Source organism: Miniopterus schreibersii, assembly GCF_964146895.1.
Source record: "Miniopterus schreibersii genome assembly, chromosome: 12".
NCBI lineage: Eukaryota > Metazoa > Chordata > Mammalia > Chiroptera > Miniopteridae > Miniopterus > Miniopterus schreibersii.
This window is the reverse complement of record NC_138112.1, coordinates 56,434,320-56,458,441: the sequence shown is the minus strand read 5'-3', so window position 1 is coordinate 56,458,441 and position 24,122 is coordinate 56,434,320. Positions and strand designations below refer to the sequence as shown.

The 24,122-nt window shown below is 38.1% G+C and overlaps 1 protein-coding gene across 1 annotated transcript in view; it reads right to left on the bottom strand.

Annotated features, from left to right (window-relative positions):
- CAPRIN1 (cell cycle associated protein 1) overlaps positions 1-23,767 on the bottom strand; it is a 36,763-nt gene extending 12,996 nt beyond the window's left edge. The window contains exons 1-11 of the mRNA XM_081152832.1: positions 23,582-23,767; positions 22,798-23,007; positions 9,538-9,600; positions 9,342-9,428; positions 6,939-7,177; positions 6,767-6,849; positions 3,573-3,710; positions 3,177-3,229; positions 3,012-3,098; positions 1,390-1,545; positions 1,196-1,304 (exon numbers count right to left, since the gene is read on the bottom strand). Coding sequence (XP_081008958.1) covers positions 1,196-1,304; positions 1,390-1,545; positions 3,012-3,098; positions 3,177-3,229; positions 3,573-3,710; positions 6,767-6,849; positions 6,939-7,177; positions 9,342-9,428; positions 9,538-9,600; positions 22,798-23,007 — 1,225 coding nt within the window. The 5' untranslated portion in view covers positions 23,582-23,767. The remainder of the gene's footprint in view (positions 1-1,195; positions 1,305-1,389; positions 1,546-3,011; positions 3,099-3,176; positions 3,230-3,572; positions 3,711-6,766; positions 6,850-6,938; positions 7,178-9,341; positions 9,429-9,537; positions 9,601-22,797; positions 23,008-23,581) is intronic.
- Between the last annotated feature and the right edge of the window lie 355 nt (positions 23,768-24,122).

Below are 24,122 nucleotides of genomic sequence, written 5' to 3'. Positions count from 1 at the left end.
AGGAGGCAGCCAATCGATGTTTTTGTCCCTCTCCCCCCGCCCCTAAAAATATCAATGAAAACATATTTAAATAAATAAAATAAAAAATACAGGATCTTTGGTTAGTTATTTAGAATTGCCTATTTATACTGAAGTGTCTAATGGACAAAGGGTTTACCTGAGTTATCTCAGTGCTTTTAGCACAACTTAACCAGCTAAGAAAACTATATAGTTTATTCCTCTGGTAGAGTTCAGAAAATGAACGCTAAAGTCTGATTCCTTTCTAGAAGGCCTAACTCTGATCTGTTTTCTAACTCTTGGTAGAGATGTGACAAAGAGGAGCTCCTTTTACTTTGAAAAAATCCTAACTACATTACCAGATTAACTCTATCATTAAACATGCTTTCACTCAGCAACTCCTTTTATGACATTTAAAATTATACATTACATGTGTTACTTTGCATAATTCCACTTTTGTGCCCTTAATGCTGTCATGTTCTGGGGGGAAAAACAAGGTTCAAAATTACTAATGATACACTTAACCCAAATACAAGGCACCAGTTCTACTTAGTGCTGCTATTTCAAATAATGGTGTTAAGACCAATAAGAGTTTGAAGCTTCAACTGTCTTATCTACTTTCCCTTTCTTCTTCAGCATTCCCTTACCCACTTGACTGTTAAATCTCACTTTTATTTAGGTAATGTTTTATTTAGGTAATAAAAAGCTGCAAGCATCCTTCAGAAAAAGACCTATTATTTTTATTCCTAGATTAATTTTGACATTTAAAAAGCCAAACAAAATTTCATTTATATAAATTACAGAAACAGAAAAAAATGGTCTGTAGTTTTGTAAGTGAGGAAGTAATTACCAAGAGACTGGGGGAGAGGGTAACCAGTGACAGAAAGGCAACAAAAATAGGCTTCTGGGTACTGATAATGTTCTGTTTTTGAGTGCTGGTGTGTTCAGTTTGTGAAAACTTGTCAAAATGTACATTTGTGTGTACTTTTCTATATGTGTAAACCAATAAAAAATTACAAGAAAGTATAGAACTAGTTATTTATATTATAGGAAAAACCAATGTTTCTTATCAAATTAAAAGGTAGATCTAAAAGTTAAGCAAGCAATAAAAGAAAGAAAATTAATTTTACAAACTTTACAAAACCTGAAAGCATTGGCCCTACGTTTACTTCTCACATAAAAATATACTATTACTAACCTGGAGGGCAAACCAGTTGGGGCATGTCCATGTTTTGTGTTGGATTCATAGGCTGCGCAGACACAATAGCAGGATCAAGTGTCTGGTTTTCAAAATCCAGCATTGAGTCCTACAAGTTAGTATATAATGGAATTAAGTTAAATAATGTAAACACTTAAACATCCTGTTACAGTGTTTAATTAAACTGCACATACCTGTATGAAATTATAAGGCCCCTGCATTTGTGCCATAAGGTCCTGTACTCGCTGTCTTCTCACAAGGGGGTCTGCCTGAGCCACTGGTGTCAAAGAATGGGGCTCTGGTACTGAAGGAGATGCAGCCTGAGGTTGCTGCTGGAGTGAATTTACCACCTAAAGTGGGAGGAGGGGAGGGTAAGGGAGGAGAGGAGAGGGGAGTAGATCGGTAGAATGAAAGAGCTCCATTCATTACCATCATGACAGGTCCCTAAATTACTTATGCTATCTATACTGTAAACAGAATAGTAGACTTTAATGTAGTTATTCAAATTCACCACAATTGTGTCAAATTTAACATTCTGATCAATGCTATAATTCTAAAGTGCTATCAATTCTACAAGATCACCCTGTAGCATTTCAGAATTACTTTATAGACTGTATTGTTTACTTCCTAAAATCATGTATTTTGCTTAAACTGTTTAGCCTTCTACAAAGTAAATCTATATATCTATATTAAATATGTATCTATCTCAGTACCTAATGTATAGTCGGCACTCAAGAAATGTTAGCTATTATCATCAAGCTTTGAGTTCCTATTGTTCCATCCTCTCTACCAATAACTGCTACAAAAACCAAAGCTTTTTCATAGCTTTAATAATCTCTCCTGCCGGGCGGGCGTGGCTCAGCGGTTGAGCATCGATCCAGGACCCAGGCAATCGGGGTTGATTCCCAGTCAGGGCACATGCCCGGGTTGCGGGCTCGATCCCCAGTCGGGGGCGTGCAGGAGGCAGTCGATCAATAACTCTCTCATCATTGATGTTCCTATCCCTCTCCTTTCCTCTCTATAAAATCAATAAAGATATTTTTTTTTTAAAAAAAGAATAATTTCTCCTGATTATCTTTTTTAATAATTCCCTGCTCTGCTGGAAAAACTCACTAATTCTTATTACATCAAATTTATATTCTGCCCTGGCCACGTGGGCTCAACTGGTTGAAGTGTTGTCCTGTGCACCAAAAGGTTGCAGGTTCGATTCCGTCGGGGGGGGGGGGGGGGGGCTTGCAAGAGGCAACCAATTTCTCTCTCACAATGATGATTCTCTTTCCCTCCCTTTCTCTCCCCCTCTTCCTCTCTCTCTAAAAAAAACAAAATCAATAAACATATCCTCAGGTGAGAATAAAAAAAAAATTTATGTTCTTCTGCTTGGCTTTTTAAGCCTGGGCAAGTCAGACCTGTTGAGCTTGAGCAAGTCATAACCTTCCTTTATAAGGAAAATTGAGATAATAGAGCCTGGTAACCAAACAGCCTTAGGGTGAAGGAGAAGAGTCTAAGATGACATTCCAATATAGCCCCTATAAGTGGGATTTTTCTAAAGGCTATCCATGTGGGAACCCAGGTTTGTATAGAACAACCTAATAACAAGTCATATACTTTAACACATTAACCCTAAGTTATACATGGTTATAATTTCTTTTTTATTAAACCTCCACAGGGATAAACAAATCACCTTTTAAACCTAAGTCTTGTGAATTGAGTTTATTTTAATAAATGTACTAATAGACTATCTTAATTTGTTCTTAGGAGACATAAAAATTACTAATTAAAGACAAAAAACATCAACCTTGCAACAGAGAATTCTTACCTCGACTGTTTCAACTGTCCACTCATCTACCTGCTCCTTTTCACCACTGCTGAACTGTGTTTCAGCCATAAATTGTCTATTTACATACTGCAAAGCAAAGTAAATGTTTGAGACCTCTGTTTGGAAGGCAGAAAAGGAAAGCCAACATTAAATAAGAAACCATACCTCTGTTGATTCAACTTCACTTTGCTCAGTGTATTCCTCTGCTGGCTCAGGTTCTAAGAGGTTAAAAAGTAATAAGAGCTAAGAAATCTTTTTTAACAGTGTGCCACCAGTCTTAATTTATTTACAAAGTTATAGTTAACAGTAAGTTTCTGCATTTTGTCATTCTTACAATAATATATTTAGAAAGAGCTTTCTTTACCATTTATTCCAGAATAAATTACTTCCGTTTCAATATAGTTATTCTGGATCAAATATAATGCCAATTAAGAGCTACTATGTTAAAACTTCTCTCCATTCTTAGAAGTAATATTATAAAGCAGCATACAGATTATGCTGATGGCAAAGGAAAGTAAAACCAGGACAGTAAACTAAAGCTCACTCCACCTAAGTACTCACCAGCTTCAGCTACCTGGTCTTCAACAGTAGGTACTGAGGCTGCCTCTTCTTCCTCACATAGCCCATTCTGATGGTTGTGGGTGCTATCGAAGTAGTTTGACTGGAAAACACGCTCAACAATTTCCTTTAGAGCTTTATCTAAAAATAGAATATGAATTATAATGTTAAACTAGCTGAGGATGCCTGGCTTAAGATTCAACATCATACCAAACATTTTAAGAAGAAAACCTCATCAACTGTTACTAAAACATATAAAAACATTAAATCCCATCAAGAACAGAAATGTACTACAGAATAGGGAACAAAAAGAACCTATTTGTATTAAATTTTATCTTTATGTATTTTAAGTTACTTCAAAAAAAAAAGTTGACAATTATCATATATTCATTCAACATAGCACCTAACTAAATAAATGTTAGGCACTGTGCTAGGCACTGGAGCTACAAAAAGATACAGTATCTGCCCTACCTAAGCTTATAGGCGAACAGAGAAGAGTTATCAAATACTCACAAAAACAGTAAAAGTACATGTGTGAAAAGTACTACACAGAAGTACAATGGATTGGACCTAGTCAGGGAGAAACCACGAGAAGCTTTCCTGATGTAAGTGCTGCAAGAGCTGAGATCTGGAAGATGAGCAGTAGACAGAGAAGTGTTTCAAGGCAGAGGCAACAGCATTTACAAAGCCCTGTTCAAGAAGGGTGCCAAATACAAAAGAATGAAAGTATGCACTGTGGATGAAGCACAGGGAGTAAGAAAAAGCGTAACGAAATTTGAGTCTGGAGAGACTGGTAAGGGTCATATCAACGCAAGGTCTTAAAATTTAGGACAAATGTATACTAAATGTAATTAAAATAAAACCATTAAGAGATTTTAACGAGGGACAAGGGGGATTCAGTTAGAAGACTGCATTAGACAAGAGAAAGGGAGAAAGTAAAAGAGAAAGAAAAGTAGACAGATACAAGATATTTGAAAGGCAAATAAAATATTGTCACAATTCCATACACTAGGATATGAGGAGGGCAGGGCTGCAGGCAAAGGTGTCTGTCAAGAATTAAAATCTTGCCCAGTCGGGTGTGGCTCAGCAGTTGAGCATCGGCCTAGGATCCAGGAGATTATGGTTCGATTCCCGGTCAGGGAACATGCCCGGGTTGCGGGTTCGATCCCCAGTAGCGGGTATGCAGGAGGCAACCGATCAATGACTCTCCCATCATTGATGTTTCTATCTCTCTCTCCCTCTTCCTTCCTCTCTCTGAAATCAATAAAGACATATTTTTTAAAAAAAGAACTAAAATCTCAATTTCCTGGCCTCATATAGCAAATGTAGGGTAAGGCTATTCCTTAGTAGGTCACACTCTACAGAAATAAAACTTCAGGAACCATATTATTTCAAATTTCATAATAATAAAATTAATCCTATTAACAATAATTTGAATTCTGAGCACTTCATATGTATTCCTTCCTCCACACTTCAGAAATCTGTGACTTGGAACTATTTATTTTAAAAAAATGAAATACAATAAAACTGAATGCATATAAAAACACTAATGCCCTGGCCGGACAGCTCGGTTGGAGCATCATCCAGTATACCAAAAGGTTGTGGGTTCAATTCCCGGTCAGGGCACATACCTAGGTTGCAGGTTCAATCCCTGACTCACACTGATGTTTTTCTCCCCCACATTGCTCCAAAAATATCAATAAGAAGCATAGCCTCAGGTAAGGATTAAAAAAAAAAAAAAAAAAAAACCCCTAGCATTGAGTACATTAGTAGCTTTCCATTAGCTATAGATAAAGACAAGATCTTAAGACGCAGGAACAAGATTGGGTAGAAAATAACACCAAAACAATATACATGGTTAGACGCTTAACCCTTGTCACGCCTCAATAATGCTCATGAAAATTTAATCAGGCTTGACCTAAAACTACTTTTTCAAGCTAACAAGTTTATGCACACATGTCAATTACTTTCCAAACTTCAAGTGGTAAATTCAGTACATACTTATAGCAAAACTAAAATCAAGAAGCCAAAAAGATTTTTTATAAAGAAATACAGACAACACAAGTTAACAAACCAAGAGTTATTTCTTTCATGAAAAAATATAAAAGGATTGGTTCCTCATACGTGACTTTACACGTTTCCTTAAAAAAGCAAATATACAACAAATTGTATCATACTGTTCTGCCAATTAAAACATACAACCCAATTTAGTATCTTTTCAACCCAACAGCTAAAAACAAGGTATGAACAGATAGTTTTACCTTGATATGTTCAAAACTCTTCTTGGCTAAATCAACTTTATAAATAGTCAAGATAAGGAGTTATTCCCTGATTTACTAAAGGGTTAAAAACCTAAAATTCCTAATTAACTGAGTTAGTGAAACTTCAATGTCCCTTTAAAAAAAACAAAAAAAACATACAACTGGATTATTTCAGGTTAAGGAGCTCACATATAGAAAACAGGAATAGATACCAGCACCTTTTAAAAAATACAGAAAAAAACCAGTCAGGCATGGCTCAAGGGTTGAGCGTTGTCCTAGGATCCAGGAGATCATGGTTCGATTCCCAGTCAGGACACATGCCAGGTTGTGGGCTCAATCCCCAGTCGGGGGCGTGCAAGAAGCAGCCAAATCAATGACTCTCTCATCATTGATGTTTCTCTCTCTCTCTCCCTCTTCCTTCCTCTCTCTGAAATCAATAAAGATATTTTTTTAATTAAAAAATAAATAAAATGTAAAAAAAAAAAAAACCAGAAAAAAAGAATGTCCCCAAATTAGCAAAAGTGTAAGAAAAATTAAAGACTAAGGCAATGACCATATGAAATTCAGTAAATACTTTCACAAAATTTTAGCTATAAGGAAAAACCAGTCCCCAACTAATAAACCAAAAACTAGAAGGTAAATTTGGTGTTAATCTGTCCACTTCAAGTAGAGTAAGTTATAAACAAAAACATTTTAAGTTTGGACAACCATCTTTATAGATTTTTGGTTGGTTGTTCCTGGTGCTTGACTTCCTGGCAACAACAAAAAAAGCAAAAAAAGCAAAAAAAAAAAAAAAATCAAACATGAAATAAAAAAGTAAGCAATGGATATTTATATGGTTCTAAAATTTCAATTACTACTACTACTACTCTTAAGTAGGAAACTAACTTTTAAAGATTCTTAGTTACAAAATCATAAGGTGTCAGTGATACTCACAGGTTGTTCCACATACAGGTTTTTCTTTGCCTTCCAGCAAGTCCCACAGATGAATGGAGGCACGTTCATACTGTTCATTCAACCTTATGATAATTAAATAGCTAATTAATTACCTTTCAACCGTCAACTTAAGGCAACATTTAGAAGTTTCTATTATCAAATACCAATGTACCTCAAGCTCATGTCCCGTTCAGGGTCTGCTAACTTGTAGAATTCATCCAACAATGACAATTCCTCTTCAGACAATATTGGCACGCCATTCAAACCCTGTTTCAGGTCAGTTCGCACTTCTTCATCTCCCAATTTGTCCAAAACATACTGCAGCTCAAGTACAGTTTTTAAGCGTTTTTGTTCAGCTTCTTCCCTCATAAGCTGCTCCCGTCGTGCTGTTTTCTTTATTGTTTTCTGAATCTGCATAAGAATATAAATATAAGACATCAAAGTAAGTTTTAAAAACTCAGTTCAATCAATTTCAGGCCCAATGTAAATAAGACACATTTCACTCAGTGAATTATATATGTGACCCCAATACACAAAAGGGTAATTCCCAACTTACAAAGAGAGTTTAATACACGATCTATTTTAAACAGCTGTTAGAAATTCAGAACACATCTTTCCCTAGAAGGTATTATACTACTGAAATGTTACCAATGAAATGATATAGTTGGGATTTGCTTCATAATAATCCATCAGACAGGGAGTAGGGAAGTAGGCGACGGTATATCAAATATGATTGCCCAGGGGATAGTAAGTATAGAAGATAGATATGGATACATGGGGGTTCATTATATGTTTTAGTTTTAAAATTTTCCATAATAAAAATAACAATTAAAAAAACTTTTTAAATTAAGGCCCTGGGTCAGTTAAAAAAGAAACCTAACCACCACAACAAAACACCTTAACTATATCTTCTCTATGGAAAAATGATCCAAAGTTCTAAGTACCCATTACTGACTAGCAAATAAATGTCAAAACCCATTACTGTTACTTCCACTCAAAAAACCCACTGCTGGTAAAGGCATTCCAATATATTGAAAATAGTGACTAAAACTGATTCATTTTTATGAATAAGCGGATACTAGCAGAGAAAAAGAAGGTGGTAGTAAAAGACAGATAAAAGCTAAATAAGAATGTATTTTTCCCACTATTTTCTCTCCGCTACACTTTTTTTTTCCCCTGGGGAGGTTGAAGGGAGAGCATCAGCCAAACTCAAAATATTTCTCTTTTCTCATGTATAGCATCAGTGCAGGGTCAAAGAAAAGTCAGTCTTTTCAAGAGTCAGGACAGTGTTTTCCTTCCCACATTCTCCCCTTTCTCTAGACTCACTAATAACTTGAAAGAGAGAAAACCAAAATAAGGACAAATAAAACATATAATAAAGAGAGAAATAGGAGAGGCCTGGAAGGAATAATGAAGGTTGTAATAAGACAAATTTATAATGGCAGCAGAGAGGGTAGTAGATTAAATATCCTAGCAACAGGTGGCAAAAAATAGCATACATGAACAGAAAGATGAGATCTCTTAAGCTAAGGTGGAATGATAGCTTTCAAGGAGAAAAAGTAACATCTACTCCAAAGACGGATGAGCTTTCAATCTTATTGGGGGAGTGTGATTTTAGGGTAAGGAGAGGTCTTTATAGGTAGCCAGAGGCAGGAAACATTATAGGAAGAGAGGCAGGAATGTGAAAGGAAATCAAGAAAGAAAGAAAAAGAAAAGAAAGCAAGCCACATTAGATGAGTTGAGAAGTTCAAGTAGGGAAGAATATGAAAAATAGAACAAGTAGGCTAGAATTAGGTTTTAAAAAGCTCTTGAATGCCGAACAAAAAAGGTGTTTAAGCCTGGCCAGGCGTGGTTCAGCAGTTGAGCATCAACCTAGGATCCAGGAGATCATGGTTGGATTCCTGGTCACGGCACATGTCCTGATTGCAGGCTTGATCCCCAGCAGGAGACAACCGATCAATGACTTTCTCATCACTGATGTTTCTATCTTTCCCTCTCCCTTTCTCTCTCTGAAATCAATAAAAATTATTTTAAAAAATAAAAAAAAATAAAAAAGTCTGGGCCTGGCCAGTGTGACTCAGTTGTTGAGTAAACCTATAAACCAGGAGGTGACTATTTGATTCCTGGTCAGGGCATATGCCTGGGTTTCAGGCTCAATCCCGGGCAGGGGGTGGGGTGGGGGGGCTGTGCAGGAGGCAACCAATCAATGACTCATCATTGATGTTTCTATCTCCTCTCCCTTCCTCTCTCTGAAATCAATAAAAATATTAAAAAAAAAAAAAGATATTTGGGGGAAAAAAACACTCTACTTTGTTGGATCAAGACCCCTAATGGAAGGAACAGTTACCAACTACATAAACAGGCCTATTTTCTAATAGTTAATGGAACTATAAGATGGTCATTAAGCATAAAGGAATATATAAAAAGTAAATGCCTACCATGTTTATATATTTTTTAAACCAATGAGAACCTTAGGGTAACTAGTAATACAAGGACTAAAACCAGAGAGACAACAAAATGTCCTGCCTTCCTCATTTTTAATATTTCATAAATATATATACCACCCTTTACTTACATCTTGACTTAATGCCATGAAACTCCTCTGTAATTCTTTTGCAAACTCCAAGTTATTTGTGACTTCCTGGTACTTAGATACGGCATCCTAAAATAACAAAGACAGAACACAACTTTACTGTAAACACAAGCACAAAATTAACTTTCTTGTTAAAAATATTAAGCATAAAATCTTAAATAAAATGTAGCATCTTTACCAGCTGATCTTGATTAAGCCTTTCCCCTTTGTTCATTCGCTCCTGGTAATCGTCAAGCTTGCCCTATGTTAAAAAAAAAAAATTATATTCTATATTCAAAATATATACCAGCTTAAAATAACAAAACTCACATTATCCTCTAAGTTTGTCTCCAATCTTGACCTAAATATACTTTTTAGATATATTCCAGTTTGAGTTAGTAAATAAAACAGTGAACTAAAAATGAAGTTAAATACTCCAGCCACTGCTAAATGATACCAAATATTATATCAGAAGCCAAAGACATATTGCTTATTGTTTAGGTTTCTAAAAAAAAAAAAAAAAAAGTAGAGATCAGATGACCCAGCCACCCGGTTCCTCCAACCCACATGGGCGAGGGCCACAATTTGATTAGGATCTACTTATACCCAAGTGAACCTATCAGACATTTTATGAAGTGTTAAAAATGTTGTCCTTCACTCCCTCTGCAAAAAAATTCATATGAATTAGTGATATAAAAGTGGTGTATTTTCCTGCCCGGCCGGGTGTGGCTTAGTGGTTGAGTATCAATCTAGGACCCAGAATATCAAGGTTCAATTTCCGGTCAGGGCACATGCCCAGGTTGGGGGCTTGATCCCCAGTCAGGGACGTGCAGGAGGCAGATCAATGACGACTTTCTCATCGTTGATGTTTCTATTTCTCTCTCCCCTTCTCTCTTCCTCTCTCTAAAATCAATAAAAGAATTTTTAAAAAATTTTTTAAAGTTGTGTATTTTCCTAAATAAACCCATATGCATATTGTCTTTGATGTGCCTCATCCATTTCTCCTGAACAACTTGAGATAGTTCAAGCTATCATATCATCTGTGGGTACTAGTCAGCAGCTTTCCTTTGTTATTTTCTCAAAAATAGAATTAAATGTATGAGAGTGGGGGCAGTAAATTAACCATTAACCTCTGGTCATCTTTTTTTTTTTTTTTGGTACAATGAAAACTCTGGAGGTTTCCTAAGCTACTACCATCAGATAAAATCCCAAAGAAAAGATGCTCAGGTAATGCAACACGGACAAGAATTTAGTTATTGTCTTATGGGTCAAAGGAGAAGGAAATAAGAAGAAATCTAAATTAAGAGGGTTAAGTTTTTAAATAATCACAACAAATTATGAACATATGTAGTTCCTTACCCTTAGCAATAATAAAATTAACCAAGAAACAAAATACAAAGAAAGGTTTTGATAAAATGCACTCAGAGGCACAGAAACAAGTTTAAAGACAATGCTAATAAATAGTTTTATATCAAATGATCCATTTTCTTTGTACCAGAAACATCAGTCAACTTCCATAACCATTCTACCCAATTAAAACGCCTACCACAATTCCTTAGTTATACCAGAGGTTAATAAACCCAAAATAATCATCAAAACATTAAAGGCTGATGGAAGTGTCTAATTTCATTCTTCTGTGAACTATTTCACACAATCAATATGCTGTGGCTAAACAGGTATAAAATTCAAGCCTTAACGGTTGAAAACTCAAGGTTTTTTACACTGATCTGGCAGGCCTAATCCCAGGTGCCAAAGATATGCTCAGCTACCTCAAAATACTCAAACAATTTAAATAAAAAGTATTTTTTAAATTCTTCCCTTTAATCTAGATTTCTACTTATTCCCTCTCCTCTGACCCCTGAACTGTCTTGTGTTCATCCACTTTTTTAAAAGGGTAGGCTACTTTTAAGAAATAAAAAACCAAACAGGTTAAGATTTACTTTTAATTTCAACTTAGGATGTAATAGTATTATAATCAGAATTCCTCTATTTCAAAATACATGGATAATACAAGACATGCCAATAGGAGTCCCTGAAATTTAGTGCTAGTACAGTTAAAATTCTGAACTAGATATTAGGCAAGGAAAATTGCTGTTAGCTTATACAAGGCATTTATTATCTTCCCTTTTTATAGTACTGTATTTTTCATAGAAATTGTTGTTGAACCTAGAAATTAATACACAGTGAGTGTACTATATATCCCTCATAGGGTAATGGTTTATATACCTAAGCTTAACTTTATCATTTAATATCTTGAGAACTTAAAACATATATGCTAATGAAAATGGATATCAAGTCAAATTCCTAAAAAATGCTTACATACATATAAAAACAAATATGAAAAGACCTTTTTAAATGTTAAGAATGATACCTGAGTGGTATAATCATAGATGGAACTTTTTTCCTTTTCCTTTGTTTTGTACACTTAGATATTCTGATAATAAAATTTTAATTTCATGCTATATAAAGTTAAGATTGACACATTTCAGGAGAGTTGTCAAGACTGTCACCTACAAAAATCCTTAAATATGAATCTATACTAACCTATAGAACAAGCTATCCTGTGATACAAAAGCTCCAATTTTCTACACAACAGCAAAGTTAGTATTCATCCAACCCAGAGGTCTATGGCAGATTACATTTTCCAAAGATGGCTACCGTATCTGCAGTCCCACCTACTTTTCTACAATGTGACTTTGGCACTTCCCCATTAAGAACTAGTCCAATTCTCCTGCCATCATACTGAGTGGGCTTCAACCAACACAGTACTGTAAAAGTGATCCTGTATGACTTCCAAGCCTGAGTCATAAAAGCAGTGTATCTCTGCCCTGTTTGCTGGTTACTAAAAACACACCATGTTTGGAGCCCAAGCCATTATATAAGAAGTTCAATAACCCTGCAGTTGCCATGCAATGAGGAAGCCAAGCCATGAAGAGAGGTCTTGTACAAGAATCTGGTCAACAATGCTAGTGTTAGAGTCATCCTAGCCCACACATCAGACATGTGAGTTAAACAAGTCTTAGTTACCCAGTCGAGGCCCCGGGCATCATGGAGCAGACACACCAACCCCACTGTGTGCCCTGTCTGAATCCCTGAAAGGCATAATCCACATATATGATATAATGATTTTAAGTTTTAAAGCAATCTCTCACATAGCAATAACTGGGAACAAGGTTAAAAAAGAAATGAAAGGGGAGCGCAGTTACTATCTGGAACTCAGCTTCAATATAAATGCCATCGCTAGATAGTATGTAAAGAAACCGTGCAGCCAAAATAAAGATATATGATCTTATTAAAACTCATACATCAATTTATTATGATTTTTTATTATTATAACAAATTTGAAAGCCATGATTTTTAAATGTAGAAGGTCTGCTACAAACACCACAAGAAATGAGTTTACTATGAGGGAAGAAATGTGTTAAACAATCATGATGTAACTAAAAAATCTCAATGATCTTTAACAAGGATCTTCAAATAGTTGAGTTAATGCCATCTATAGGTATCCAATTTTTAAAAACGCAGTTAATCAAATGAATGGAAACCACAGATCTTTTGTGAAACATTTTTCTAATCATTAGAGTTTCATCATAGCTTTACATTTGTTACTTCATAGCTATTAACACTATACTACTGTTATAAATATCCTATCCCCAGTCCTTGCCCAAGCTTCAGGAAAGCAAGATCCTGGGTCTGCTCCAAGTTCCTAATAAATAATCCTCATTTGAGAAAACAGCATCACTTACTAATAAACTAACTGCAGAATGACAATTCAAAAAACAAAACTGTTCTACAGCCCTGGCCGGTGTGGCTCAGTGGGTTGGAACGTAATCCCATGCACCAAAGGTTGGAGGTTCAATTCCCAGTCAGGGCACATACCTAGGTTGCAGGTTCCATCCCAGGGCGGGTGTGTACTGGAAGCAACAGATCAATGTTTCTTTGTTTCTTTCTTTCTTTCTTTCTCTCTCTCTCCCCCCCCCCCACCCCTTCCCCTCTCTCTAAAATCAATAAAAATATCCTCAGGTGAGAATTAAAAAACTGTTCTACATTAGAAGGGCACTCATTTTTTCTTCATCAGTATAATACAGGATCTCCTGGCTACTTAGGTGTACAGGACTTAATCACCACAGAATTTGAACTGAAAGCACTATTGCATATAATTAGATCCCCACATAGTAGAGACCCTATGCTGGTCTAGGTCAGTGATTCTCAAAGTGTTATCCTCCTAATCAGCAACATAAGCCATCACCTAGGAACTTGTTAGAAATGCTAACTCTCAGGCACAACTCCAGACCTCTGAATTAGAAACGGGCGGGACCCAGTAATCTGTTTAATCAAGCCCCCTGGGTGATTGTGATGCGTGCTTAAGTTTGAGAAACACTCACCTAAGTCAAATACATTGTAATTCTCTTATAAATACTGAGGTCCAGTAGAATATAGAAATAAATTATTCTGAATTGTACATAAGATACGAATTATGAACCTAGAAACCATTATATAGCAGCCTCAATTTGGAAATAGGTTACTTAAAAGTTCAACTTTAAACAAACCAGAAAACTTGAATGGTGGTTTACTAGACCATCTATTAAAGCTATTTATCCTATTATCCTAATTATTTGCATAAGAAAAGATCCATTTATGATCCGAACACTAAAGGGTTATCACCTTCCATTTGTAAGTAGTACTTTTATTAAATCTTGCATTGTGAGCCAAAGCTCCACAAGTTTAGAGTACATTACGATTAAACTCAGTGGTAAATGCCGAATTTTTCACTAGAAACAGAGAGAATCTTAAGGACAATCAATCGATCTAATTGTCTACTTTTCAAAATAAGGGTAGCTTGTAATCCCAGCTCACTCCTAAGGAGCTTTAAGAAAGAAGAAAAAGGATGTGGTACCTGCGGGGTCCCAATACAATATGCCAAACCTCTGAAAGCAGACTAGAGACAAACAACACCATCATAACTGGCTCATTCCTATTGTCACATCCTACTCAAATGGCCCAAGTCCAAGTACAAACATTGTCCATTTGGGGTTAAAATTTGCAGTATGAGCTAAATCAATATATAAATAAGGACTTGCTTATCACACTGGCTGATCCAACATTAACTCCAAAACAGCGGATCAAAGGTATGAATAAAGCACTGCAAACACACAGCTTTTTCCTTCCCTAAGCTAGTACAGTTCCCTAACACACAGTGGTGTTAGACAAATTGGTCTACTCATATCATCCACATAAAATATATATTAAGCATTTTTTCTGGAGAATGGAGCTGTTTTCCTAGCATAAAAAGATAACTTCATCAGAAAGCCTACTATAATATTGATAACAAAAACCTGCCCTCTTAGATTCTATCTTGAAATTCAATTTAGGGTTCCTTCTTCAACTACTGAGTGTCCAGTGTGTTAAAAATTCATTTACAACACCACATGTGAGCAAGATAAAAATCAGGTCATTTCCCAGATTACCCAGAGACTCTGAAGGGGGGCACCATCAGATAGAGGTGTGACTATACCTGGTAAATGTCAAAACACTATATAGTTATGTGGTACTAAGAAATAATTACCCCAGCAAGTGCTGCCCGGTCCCCCTCTATCTTCTGTTTCTTCATTACTTATAACAGTCGGCATTATGTGACAGATACTCTGGTAGCTAACCCTATCAGGGAGGCAGTATTATCAAACATATTTCACCTAATTGGAAAGAAAGAGCAATTAAATAACTTGCCTCAGTTCATAAACCCCAGAAAAATCATTTGTCCTATAACACTTTCCCTTTATTATGCGACTCTGGATTCCAGCTGTTGCTACATTTCATTTGGGCCCTGCTGCTGTTTTCCTTTCTTTTCTCCAAAAGGGTAATTATATTGCTGAATCACAGTACTGTAACCTAAATCTTCCACTCTTCCCAAAGATCCTGTTCATCACTAACGTTACTTTACTGACATGTTTTTTTAGAAATTCAGTACAGTTCCATGAGGGTGCCAAAAGATGAATATGCAAAATAGTTGTCCTCCTCCTGAGCTTTCCTTCCTTACTATTATAACCAACAAATTCCATAAAGGAATAATTTAAGAAAACATTTTTAAATTATACAAATAAAAAGAAATAGCAAAGAGATGATTCTCCCCACCCCACAAAAAATTATTCAACGAGACAAATGTAAACAGTCATAACATGAAAGATTAGGCAGAGACAACTATGAAATTTTGGCTATCCAGGAAAGCATGTAAATCCTGTTCTCAATTAAGGAGATCTCCAAATTGGGATAGAACACATACTTAAAAATGAAGCCTAAAGTAACAAAAGTAGCAAGAACACCTAGCTATACTTTAAATTTCATCTTCAGTCAAATAATCACTTCTACAGTACTGAAAGAACCTGTAGAACGACAAATACAAAAATAAAAGATATATTTCTTTCCCTCTCAACTTCCCATAATGTTCAGTGGCCTTTTGGGATATTGTTCCAAGTCCCCACCCTTCTTATATTCCCTGTTCTTCACTTAGAAACATTAATTCTGACTTTGCCCACATAGTGGTAAGGCAGCTGACTCTGGCTCCTGTTCACTCTCCACCAATTCAACTGAAAATCAGTTGCTAGTAAAAGTCATTAGAAGTTAGGAAAGATAATAAGAAACAAATGTTTCCTCAATTTTTAAAAGGACAGTAAAGAGAACATATAGTACAATCCATAGATGATCCATAACAGCTATCTTCAAATGCTGGAAGTCTTCTCATGTAGCAGAAATCTGAGTTGTTCCAGGAAACAAAGTATATATTGAACAGTGGTGGTGTAACTCGAACATTAAGAACTTGTCCAAGCCCTAGCCGGTCTGGCTCAGCGGTTAGAGTGTAGGCCTTCAGACTGAAGGGTCCAGGGTTTGATTCTGGCCAAGGGCACATACTTCAGTTACAGGCTCAATCCCCAGCCCTGGTCGGGGTGTGTGCAGGAGGCAACCAATCAATGTGTCTCTCTCACATTGATGTTTTTCTCTCTCTCCCTTCCACTCTCTCTGAAAAGCAAATAAATATCCTTGGGTGAGGATTTAAAAAAAACAACACAACTTATCCAAAAATGAAAGACTTTCATTGAGAAATGAGCATCCCACCAGGCTCTAGAAGACTGATTGAATGCAAGACTTCTGATAACTAAGAAAAGTAAAAGGATGCTAAATTAGATGTTATCTAAGGTCCCACTGTAAGATCATTTTCAAGCAGGTAAGTAACAAGTTTAATCTGACAGGACTTTTACCCAACTGAAAAGGAAAAAATGACGAAAGATAATAATCCTGTAAAAACCCTTATTCCTTGTTCATGGCTGTAATTCTGCAATTAAGTCTGAATGAATTTAAGCAGCTGACCCTAATAGGAAAACAAAAAGTATAATGTTAAAGAGTTTCAGAATCATCTACTTTGCATTACATTTTTTAAAAAGTCTAAAGCTTGTGCATTTGAAAAACAAGTGATCATTTATAATCTTAAAGGATGTCTTTTGACTTATTAGTTGTTTTAACCCAGCTACTCATTAGGATAAGCTGGCACAACTGAATGATTTATACACTCTGCTGGGAGTTCAATGTAAAAAAGAGTAAACTGGGATTCATTTAAAATGAAGACCAAACTTTTTTCCCCAATGAATAAAGTATATTTCAATTATTTCTGTTTGGATAACACCTTAAAGGGGAATGCAATGAAATTTCTAATAATTGTTCAAATACCAAGAATTGTCAATTTCCTCCTTCCTAAGATTATTCACAATCTTGCTTACACTACCCTAGATATTTTTATTATTATTGTTTTTAAATCCTCACCTGAAGTTATTTTTTCCATTGCTTTTCAGAAGGGGTGGGGAGAGACATAGAGTGGTTGCCTCCCCCCCATGTGCTCATACTGGGGTCCGGAATCCAGTCTGCAACCAGGCACCTTGGCCATAATCAAATCTGGGACCCTTCAGAACTCAGGCCAATGCTCTAACCATTTAGCAAATCTGCTAGGGCTCTAGATTTTAAAATAAGTGTCTTCTACTTGCCTACTCATTAACTCTACTCACAAAAAAAAAAAAAAGAAAGCCTTCAGGAAAAATTCCGTTTTAATAAAAAACACAAGTAAACAGCTCTATACAAAAAGCATGTCCCCCTCATGGATTAATCTATTTTAACAGGGTTTTGCTACAAGTATTTCTACTCAATAATTTAGTCAAACTAGAAAATATTTATTTAGCATATACCATGCAGAAGGCGGCATGGTATGTTATTAATAGTCTCTGCCTTGAAGAAGTTTAATACCCGTTTTGAAAAACACCTAAGGTAAGAACATAAGGCAACATAAAAATGTCAAAGAAGTACACAGACGATAGGTAGTACAAGAAGTTAAAATAAAAGGAAACAGACTACTTTAGCTGAGCATGGTCAAGAAGCACACCTTCCCCTTCCCTCAGGAAATATGAAATTCTAAACTCTGCCCAATAAAGTCTCTTTCATCTATATTTTTTCACTCATATTCTACTCAACAAAAGCACTGGTATAGCTAGTGGTAAAAATAAAGAAATATGCAGAAACCAAGCAATTTACAATTCCAACTCTGGCTAAATTTCTCTCCAGCTACTTCTCATTCTTCCCTACAACATACATATTCCTCCTTTCACCCAGAAAAAGGGACCAATTACTAAAAAGTATCCAGATGCCTGGAATACAATTAAGATAGAAAGGTCAACATACCTCCTACTCTTTTCTACTGGTAATGCTTTTCCCAAATTTTCTGGTCTACAACATACTAAGCTTGAGTAGAGACTGGCAAATGTGCATTTGGGGCTTACCTATGCATAAAGAGAAACTTCAGAGTTCCAACTTAAAAGTTCATTTAATTACAACACGGATGTCCCAACAATATGGGACATACCTGTACTGCTAGTCTGACAAACACTAATTTAGCAAAGAGAAATTAATAAAGGTCTAACAATGAAGAAAAATGAAAAGCTTTTAGTTTTGCTTTCAGCTTTTTAGAACAAAAGAACTCTAAAATTGAAGGATTTAAAGTAAAAGGTTTTACTTTACTTGGTTCTACAGGATCAGCTTAAACATAAAAAAAATACACTTATGTTGCAGAGCATTATAAATTCTAATTATCCCCATAAAACATTACAAGAGACCTTGGGATTCACCCATTCCAAGCCAGGTCATTTCACATGAGCATCTCAATTTCCTCTTCTGTAAAATGAACTGGATTAAATTTAAGATGGCTTTAAGCTCTTAAAAAAAAAATCATATGTTCTATAACAGTATGGTAATAAAATTAAGGCCATACTGTTTTAGTTTAACCTTTTCCAAGTATTTATTAATTTATTTTTTTAAAGATGAAATAGTACTAATCATCTAATTCTAAATGTAAGCTAAGAAATTAATTACATAAAATTATGACAAATTGTATGCTTAATCTCTAAGTTACACAAAATGCATTTCTATACAAATATTTGCCACATAGGAATTATCCTACAGTAAGATAATGTAGCCAGGTTAAAACAGTCCACTCTCACTGTAATACTTAGGATTCTACACTCATCCCAGAAAAAGATACCTCTATTGTCACGTGAGGGAATTCACATCTTTTCTTTTTTAAATTCAAATTTAAATATTTCCCTATGGCACACACACACAGCAGCCCACCCAGACAGCCAGAGGGGAACAAATTAAGCATTATAAATGCTTTTATTTTCTGTGACAAGGTGAATGCAATTCAAAGTAATCTTGTCCTCTGCATTGCAGAGGAATAGTTCATGCAACCAATGGAGAAGCTAACACATCAGAGACTTTTTAACTGTCAGGAAAACTTCAGATGTTAGCCCAAGATTTTACTTATAAAATAGTTAAGAATGTTTTTATTTCAAATACTTAAAGAAATTCTGTACAACAGCCGCATTAAAAATTCCAAGTAGAAGTACACTGCAATGCTCTGGAAAGATGTTGCCCTTTCTAACAGGGAAAGCACCCTTTTTCTGAATATTAATTGCAAAGACATAAAGATCAAGACGACTTTAGGTAGTAGTAGTATGAAAAACAGTACACTTTGGCTAACACATCACATATTGGTTACAAAGATGTCAGGCTGTCTTGCAAGAGAACACTGGTTAACCTTTCACCTACCAAAGTCACTAATGTCTAAATCTATTATATTTACAAAGTTTGTAAAAATTGTAAATATCTATTAAAACGCCGTTTATTCTGCATCAAATCTGATTACATCTTTCCATATAAATGAGCTCTCTCTTCAGTTAAAATTAGGACTCCGTTTAAAAATACCATCTTGCATAGCCTAGGGGCCAGTTTTACACCAACAAACTGATGAACACTAGGCAATCACTCAATTCATTATTATTTATATTTTAAATCAGTTAAAAGATTTGTAAATGGAGTTTTACAATAGATTTTTATTATAGCTGCATTTCTTCTCTCCGCTAAACAATCATGTAGTCTTTATAAGCCCAAATTTCAAAAACTACCAGGCCATTTAGCTGCATTACATAATAGGATAGTACTTCTTCAACGTTAAGCATGCAGTCTCAGTGAATAGATGCTTAGCTTTTCTCTAATGACTGGCCTTACTAGAAAATTAATAACTTTCTTTTTTAAATAAAGTGAAATAAAATGACTGCAACTATGTCTTAACGTAAGTGATACTACATATCTAGTAGTAATTTCTGTCAGGATACTTGATTTTAGAACCCATGGGAAGTCATTTTGTCCAGAAGGCAAATACAGCTCAAATATAAGTTGTCAACTGAAGTAAAAAGAAATCCAGTTATTCATATTATCTTACTTTATCCCCTAACAGTTTCTAAAAATGTTCAAAACCAGTTTGTAAAGTAAATCCTATTTTAGGTGTATTAAAAATCTTCACCTACTATTGAAAAATGAATCACTGAAGTCCTTTCATAAAACAAATCATCTAGCTATCAAAAAAAAAAGTCAAGTTTCTCTAAAAGTAAAACTTCAAGTTTTAATAGTAATTAAGTCACATCAGTACTGCCAACTTAACCATTTCACAAATAGGCAGCTCAGCCTGTGGGTTATCAAAAAGCCTCACTTAACTGTAATTTGACCTTTCTGCTAATCTAGCACCCAAAACACTTAAGACAGAAGATATGAAATACATTTGTTACTTTGTATACTTTGTTAAATCTCCATCATTCAAGGGAATTTTTCTGTACTTACTAGCCTAGTCTCTAATCTCTGTAATATTTACATTACTTTTTCCTCTATAACTCTGGGAGTGGGGGGCAGATAGGTTAGCAATGTATAGCATATAGTAATATAAACCTATGCAGGAGTGACCTGTCATGGGTCAGGCACTCCTAAGGCTTATAAACTAGATTTCTATTTTTTTTTCAATACACTTGAACACTAGACTCTTAACAGTCACCTCACAACTAAGCTGGCTGCTTATCTGCACCTGACTTTATATTAATACCTTTGAAGAATTATTTTTCAGTGATTAAAATGTGAATGTCTACACTTAAAATATTACATCATTAATATTTACCTTCTCATTCCTATCCTAAAAGAAAACAGAGATTTCCTAGGAATTCTGAAAATTAAAACATTCAAGCATCAACCAGATTGACAGAATTGTTTATTGCTTTAAGAGGTTTTTAAAGGATACCTAAGTCTCCATTTCAAATAGAGTACCAAAAACTAAATCAGATGGCAGACTGTCAGACCTATACTGGCCTTGGCCATGCTTATTCTATTACATATTTGAATGTACCTACTTTACAATTAAAATACTTTTGTTGCCTTGTTGATATTCATAAATCTATTATTGCAACCACTTATAGTAAACCACACTTGTTTAACAAAACAAAGGATCAGGAAAAAGGTAAAAATCCGTATTTAGAATCTCTCTCAATTGAAAATTAAAGTTCAAGAAATTCCCAATACAGAATATGAGACAGAGACATATCAAATCTAAAAATATGTTTTAAAACTCAAGAAAGTAAAATGATTCATTAAGTAAGCCCTTAAAATAATTAAGACCTAAATATCACCAGTTTTCTTCAAGTTATTTCCCACAGCCCAAATTTTAGCCAGTCACTATCTTAACATCTTAAGGAACACTATTAGGTGCTAGCAAAATAAATTTTTAAATGACTTCCTCAAAATTCAGCGTTATAATAAATGTTTTACTAGAAGCAGACAAGAAGTTACCAAATGAAAGTCATTATTTTTCTTTTTAAGGTAAAAGTCAAAAAGTTTGCATAATAGTCACTGATGTAATTATCCCACTTTTTGTACTGATTTGTTTCTCCCTTTTCACCTCCAATCTTATGAAGGCTGAATTATATTCACTCTGCCTAGACCTTTCCTCTACATACACACACACACACACGTGTGACCCTCTAAAACAGTTGATAGTGTCCCGGGCTGAAAGCATAAAACAAAAGGCTGACTCGAAGATAAACCTCATGCTGTGACCTAGAATGGCTAAATATTGATTCCAAAATACTGTGGGTGTGGCTCGATTTGGGGGGGGGGGTCGAGGGAGACCAGAAGGGGAGGCTGCCTGGTCTCTGCCCTCCTCATCTGCTTTCGCTTTGTGCTCACAATGCAGCTCTAGTAAAGCGCTTCCCTCTCCCCGCAGCCGCCGCCATGTTAGTCGCTCTCTCCATGTGCCCAGAGACCTAACGATCCCCTCGGTGTAACCCAGACCCACCCCCCAACGAATCTCAATAGGTGCAGTCTCCCTCCCGTCCCTCGTTAGGGTCCCCGAGGGACAGAAAGCCGCTGCAGAATATTTTCTCAGGACCCAGTTGAGCCTGAGGCTCAGGGGGCACCTAGACAATTGAAACAAAGAAGGAAGCATAGGGGAGCCCATCAGATGGGGGTGGAAGAGGCAAATCCAACACCCACTCAAAAGGGGCTTGATGGAAAGCAATTCTAGTTTGAGATCCTAAATGCACTTCTCTCTCAAGGGAGAAGGGACACTGAACAGGCCTCACAAGTACACAGTAACGGAGGAGACAAAACCCACGGCTAGGGGACGCAGGCCGCCCTACTCCACGAGGCAGTCGGTTGAGTCCTGAGCCCCCAAACCAGAATCTCTTTTCTCTCTGCTGGCCCTACTCAAAAGAATTCAGGTCTCGGTAACGGGGAAAAGGGCATCACACAGTTCAATCTGGCGACAGGACAGATCCCCACCCTAACACATCCCTCTCCCAAAGCCTCCAAGGCCTGGCCCACAGCAAGGGGGCAGTAATCTAGAGTCCAGGGGGCAGTGCCGCGTCCGGGTCAGGTGACAAGCACCTCCCCTACGATCCCGTTTTCTGGGCTCGGAGCTCCCATTTACTGTGGACACAGGGCGGGGGGACGAGGGGACGCAGGGGAAACGCCGGAGACGTAAAGAGTGAAGGATACAGCAGTCAGGGTCAGAGCATCAAATCCTCCCTTCCCCGCCAACTTTTGGCACCTTTTTCTTCTCCAGGTTCCGAAGTTTCTTGTCGATCACCCCGAGAATCTGTTTCATGGCCTCGGTCTGGACAGCGCCGGTGCCGGTTGCGGGGTGCTGAGAAGCCGGTGCAGAGGCCCCGGCCCCCGCCTCACTCCCGGAGGAACCCGACGGGGGTGGCGGTCCGGACGACTTGCTGCCGCTTCCACTGTGGCTGGTGGCCGAGGGCATCTTTAGACAGTGAGGGGAGAGAAGAAAAAGCGGGAGGAAGGACAGGAGCAGCGAGTCAGGCGGCGGACGGGGCGAGACGCGGGACAAAACGCGCTCCGGGCGGGAGCCTGCGCGAGCGGGTGGGGGTGGGGATGAGGCCGCGCGCGCCGCGAGGGCAGGAAGGGACGGCCGGCGCGCGCGCGCGACCCGCCAGCGGGGCGCCCGGCCGGGTCTCGCGCCGCCCCCCGCCCCGCCCCTCCCCCGCGCCCGCCGCCCGCCGGGCCTACCCGCCCCGGGGCACCGAGGCTCGCGCTGGGGGCGGGGCCTCGCAGCGCCGGCCAACGGCCTGAGCAACGGTCTCCACGAGGGAGGGCCTGCCGGCGCTGTCGCCTTCCTAGAAAGGGAGGGAAGAGAGAGGTCGGGGCTAGGAGGCCGAGAAGGGTGGAAAAGGGCACTGGGAATGACCGGGGGAGAGGGGATGGGAGGAGACTTGAGGCTCAAGCTCCTCGCGAAGGTCCAGCTGATCCGGAGGCATAGGGCACTCGGGGCAGCAGCCCTCTTCCCCTTCAGCGCCTCGGTCCGGGGTGGCGCTCACCGTGCGCGCGCGGAGACCGCTGGAGATCCCGAGTGGGCGGCTGAGGGGGCAAGGGTTGCAGTGCGTTCCGGGCAGTGTCGTGCACTCCGTGGGCGCAGGCCGCTTCGCCCCGTCCCCGCTGCACCGAGAGCCGCTGCTAGTGAGGCGGAGAGCCGGGAGCGGGAGGGACTTAGCCAGCCAGCCCTCTGGGGCGGAGGGGGCGGGGGAAGCAGCGGGCGGGGTCCTTCGCGGCCGCTCGGGCTGCCCGGCGCGAACGCCTGTTGGGAAGCCCCCGCCCCCTCCACCCGCCCGGGCCGCCTACCAGCCCTGACGACGTCCCCGCTCTCGGGGAGCGGCCGCTCCGCGCAGGTCGCAGGGCCGCGGGAAGGCTACAGGAACGGTGCCTTGAGTTTTGAACGAAATCGAAGCTAGGGTCCTTCAGGCGAAATCGCTTGACGTCCAAACGGGGACAATAGGTGTCAAGCAGCTGGATCCGAAGCTGGCTACTGCCTCGTATAAAGCCCTTATTTTGGTGGGGGTGGGGCAGGGTGGCAAAGGTTTC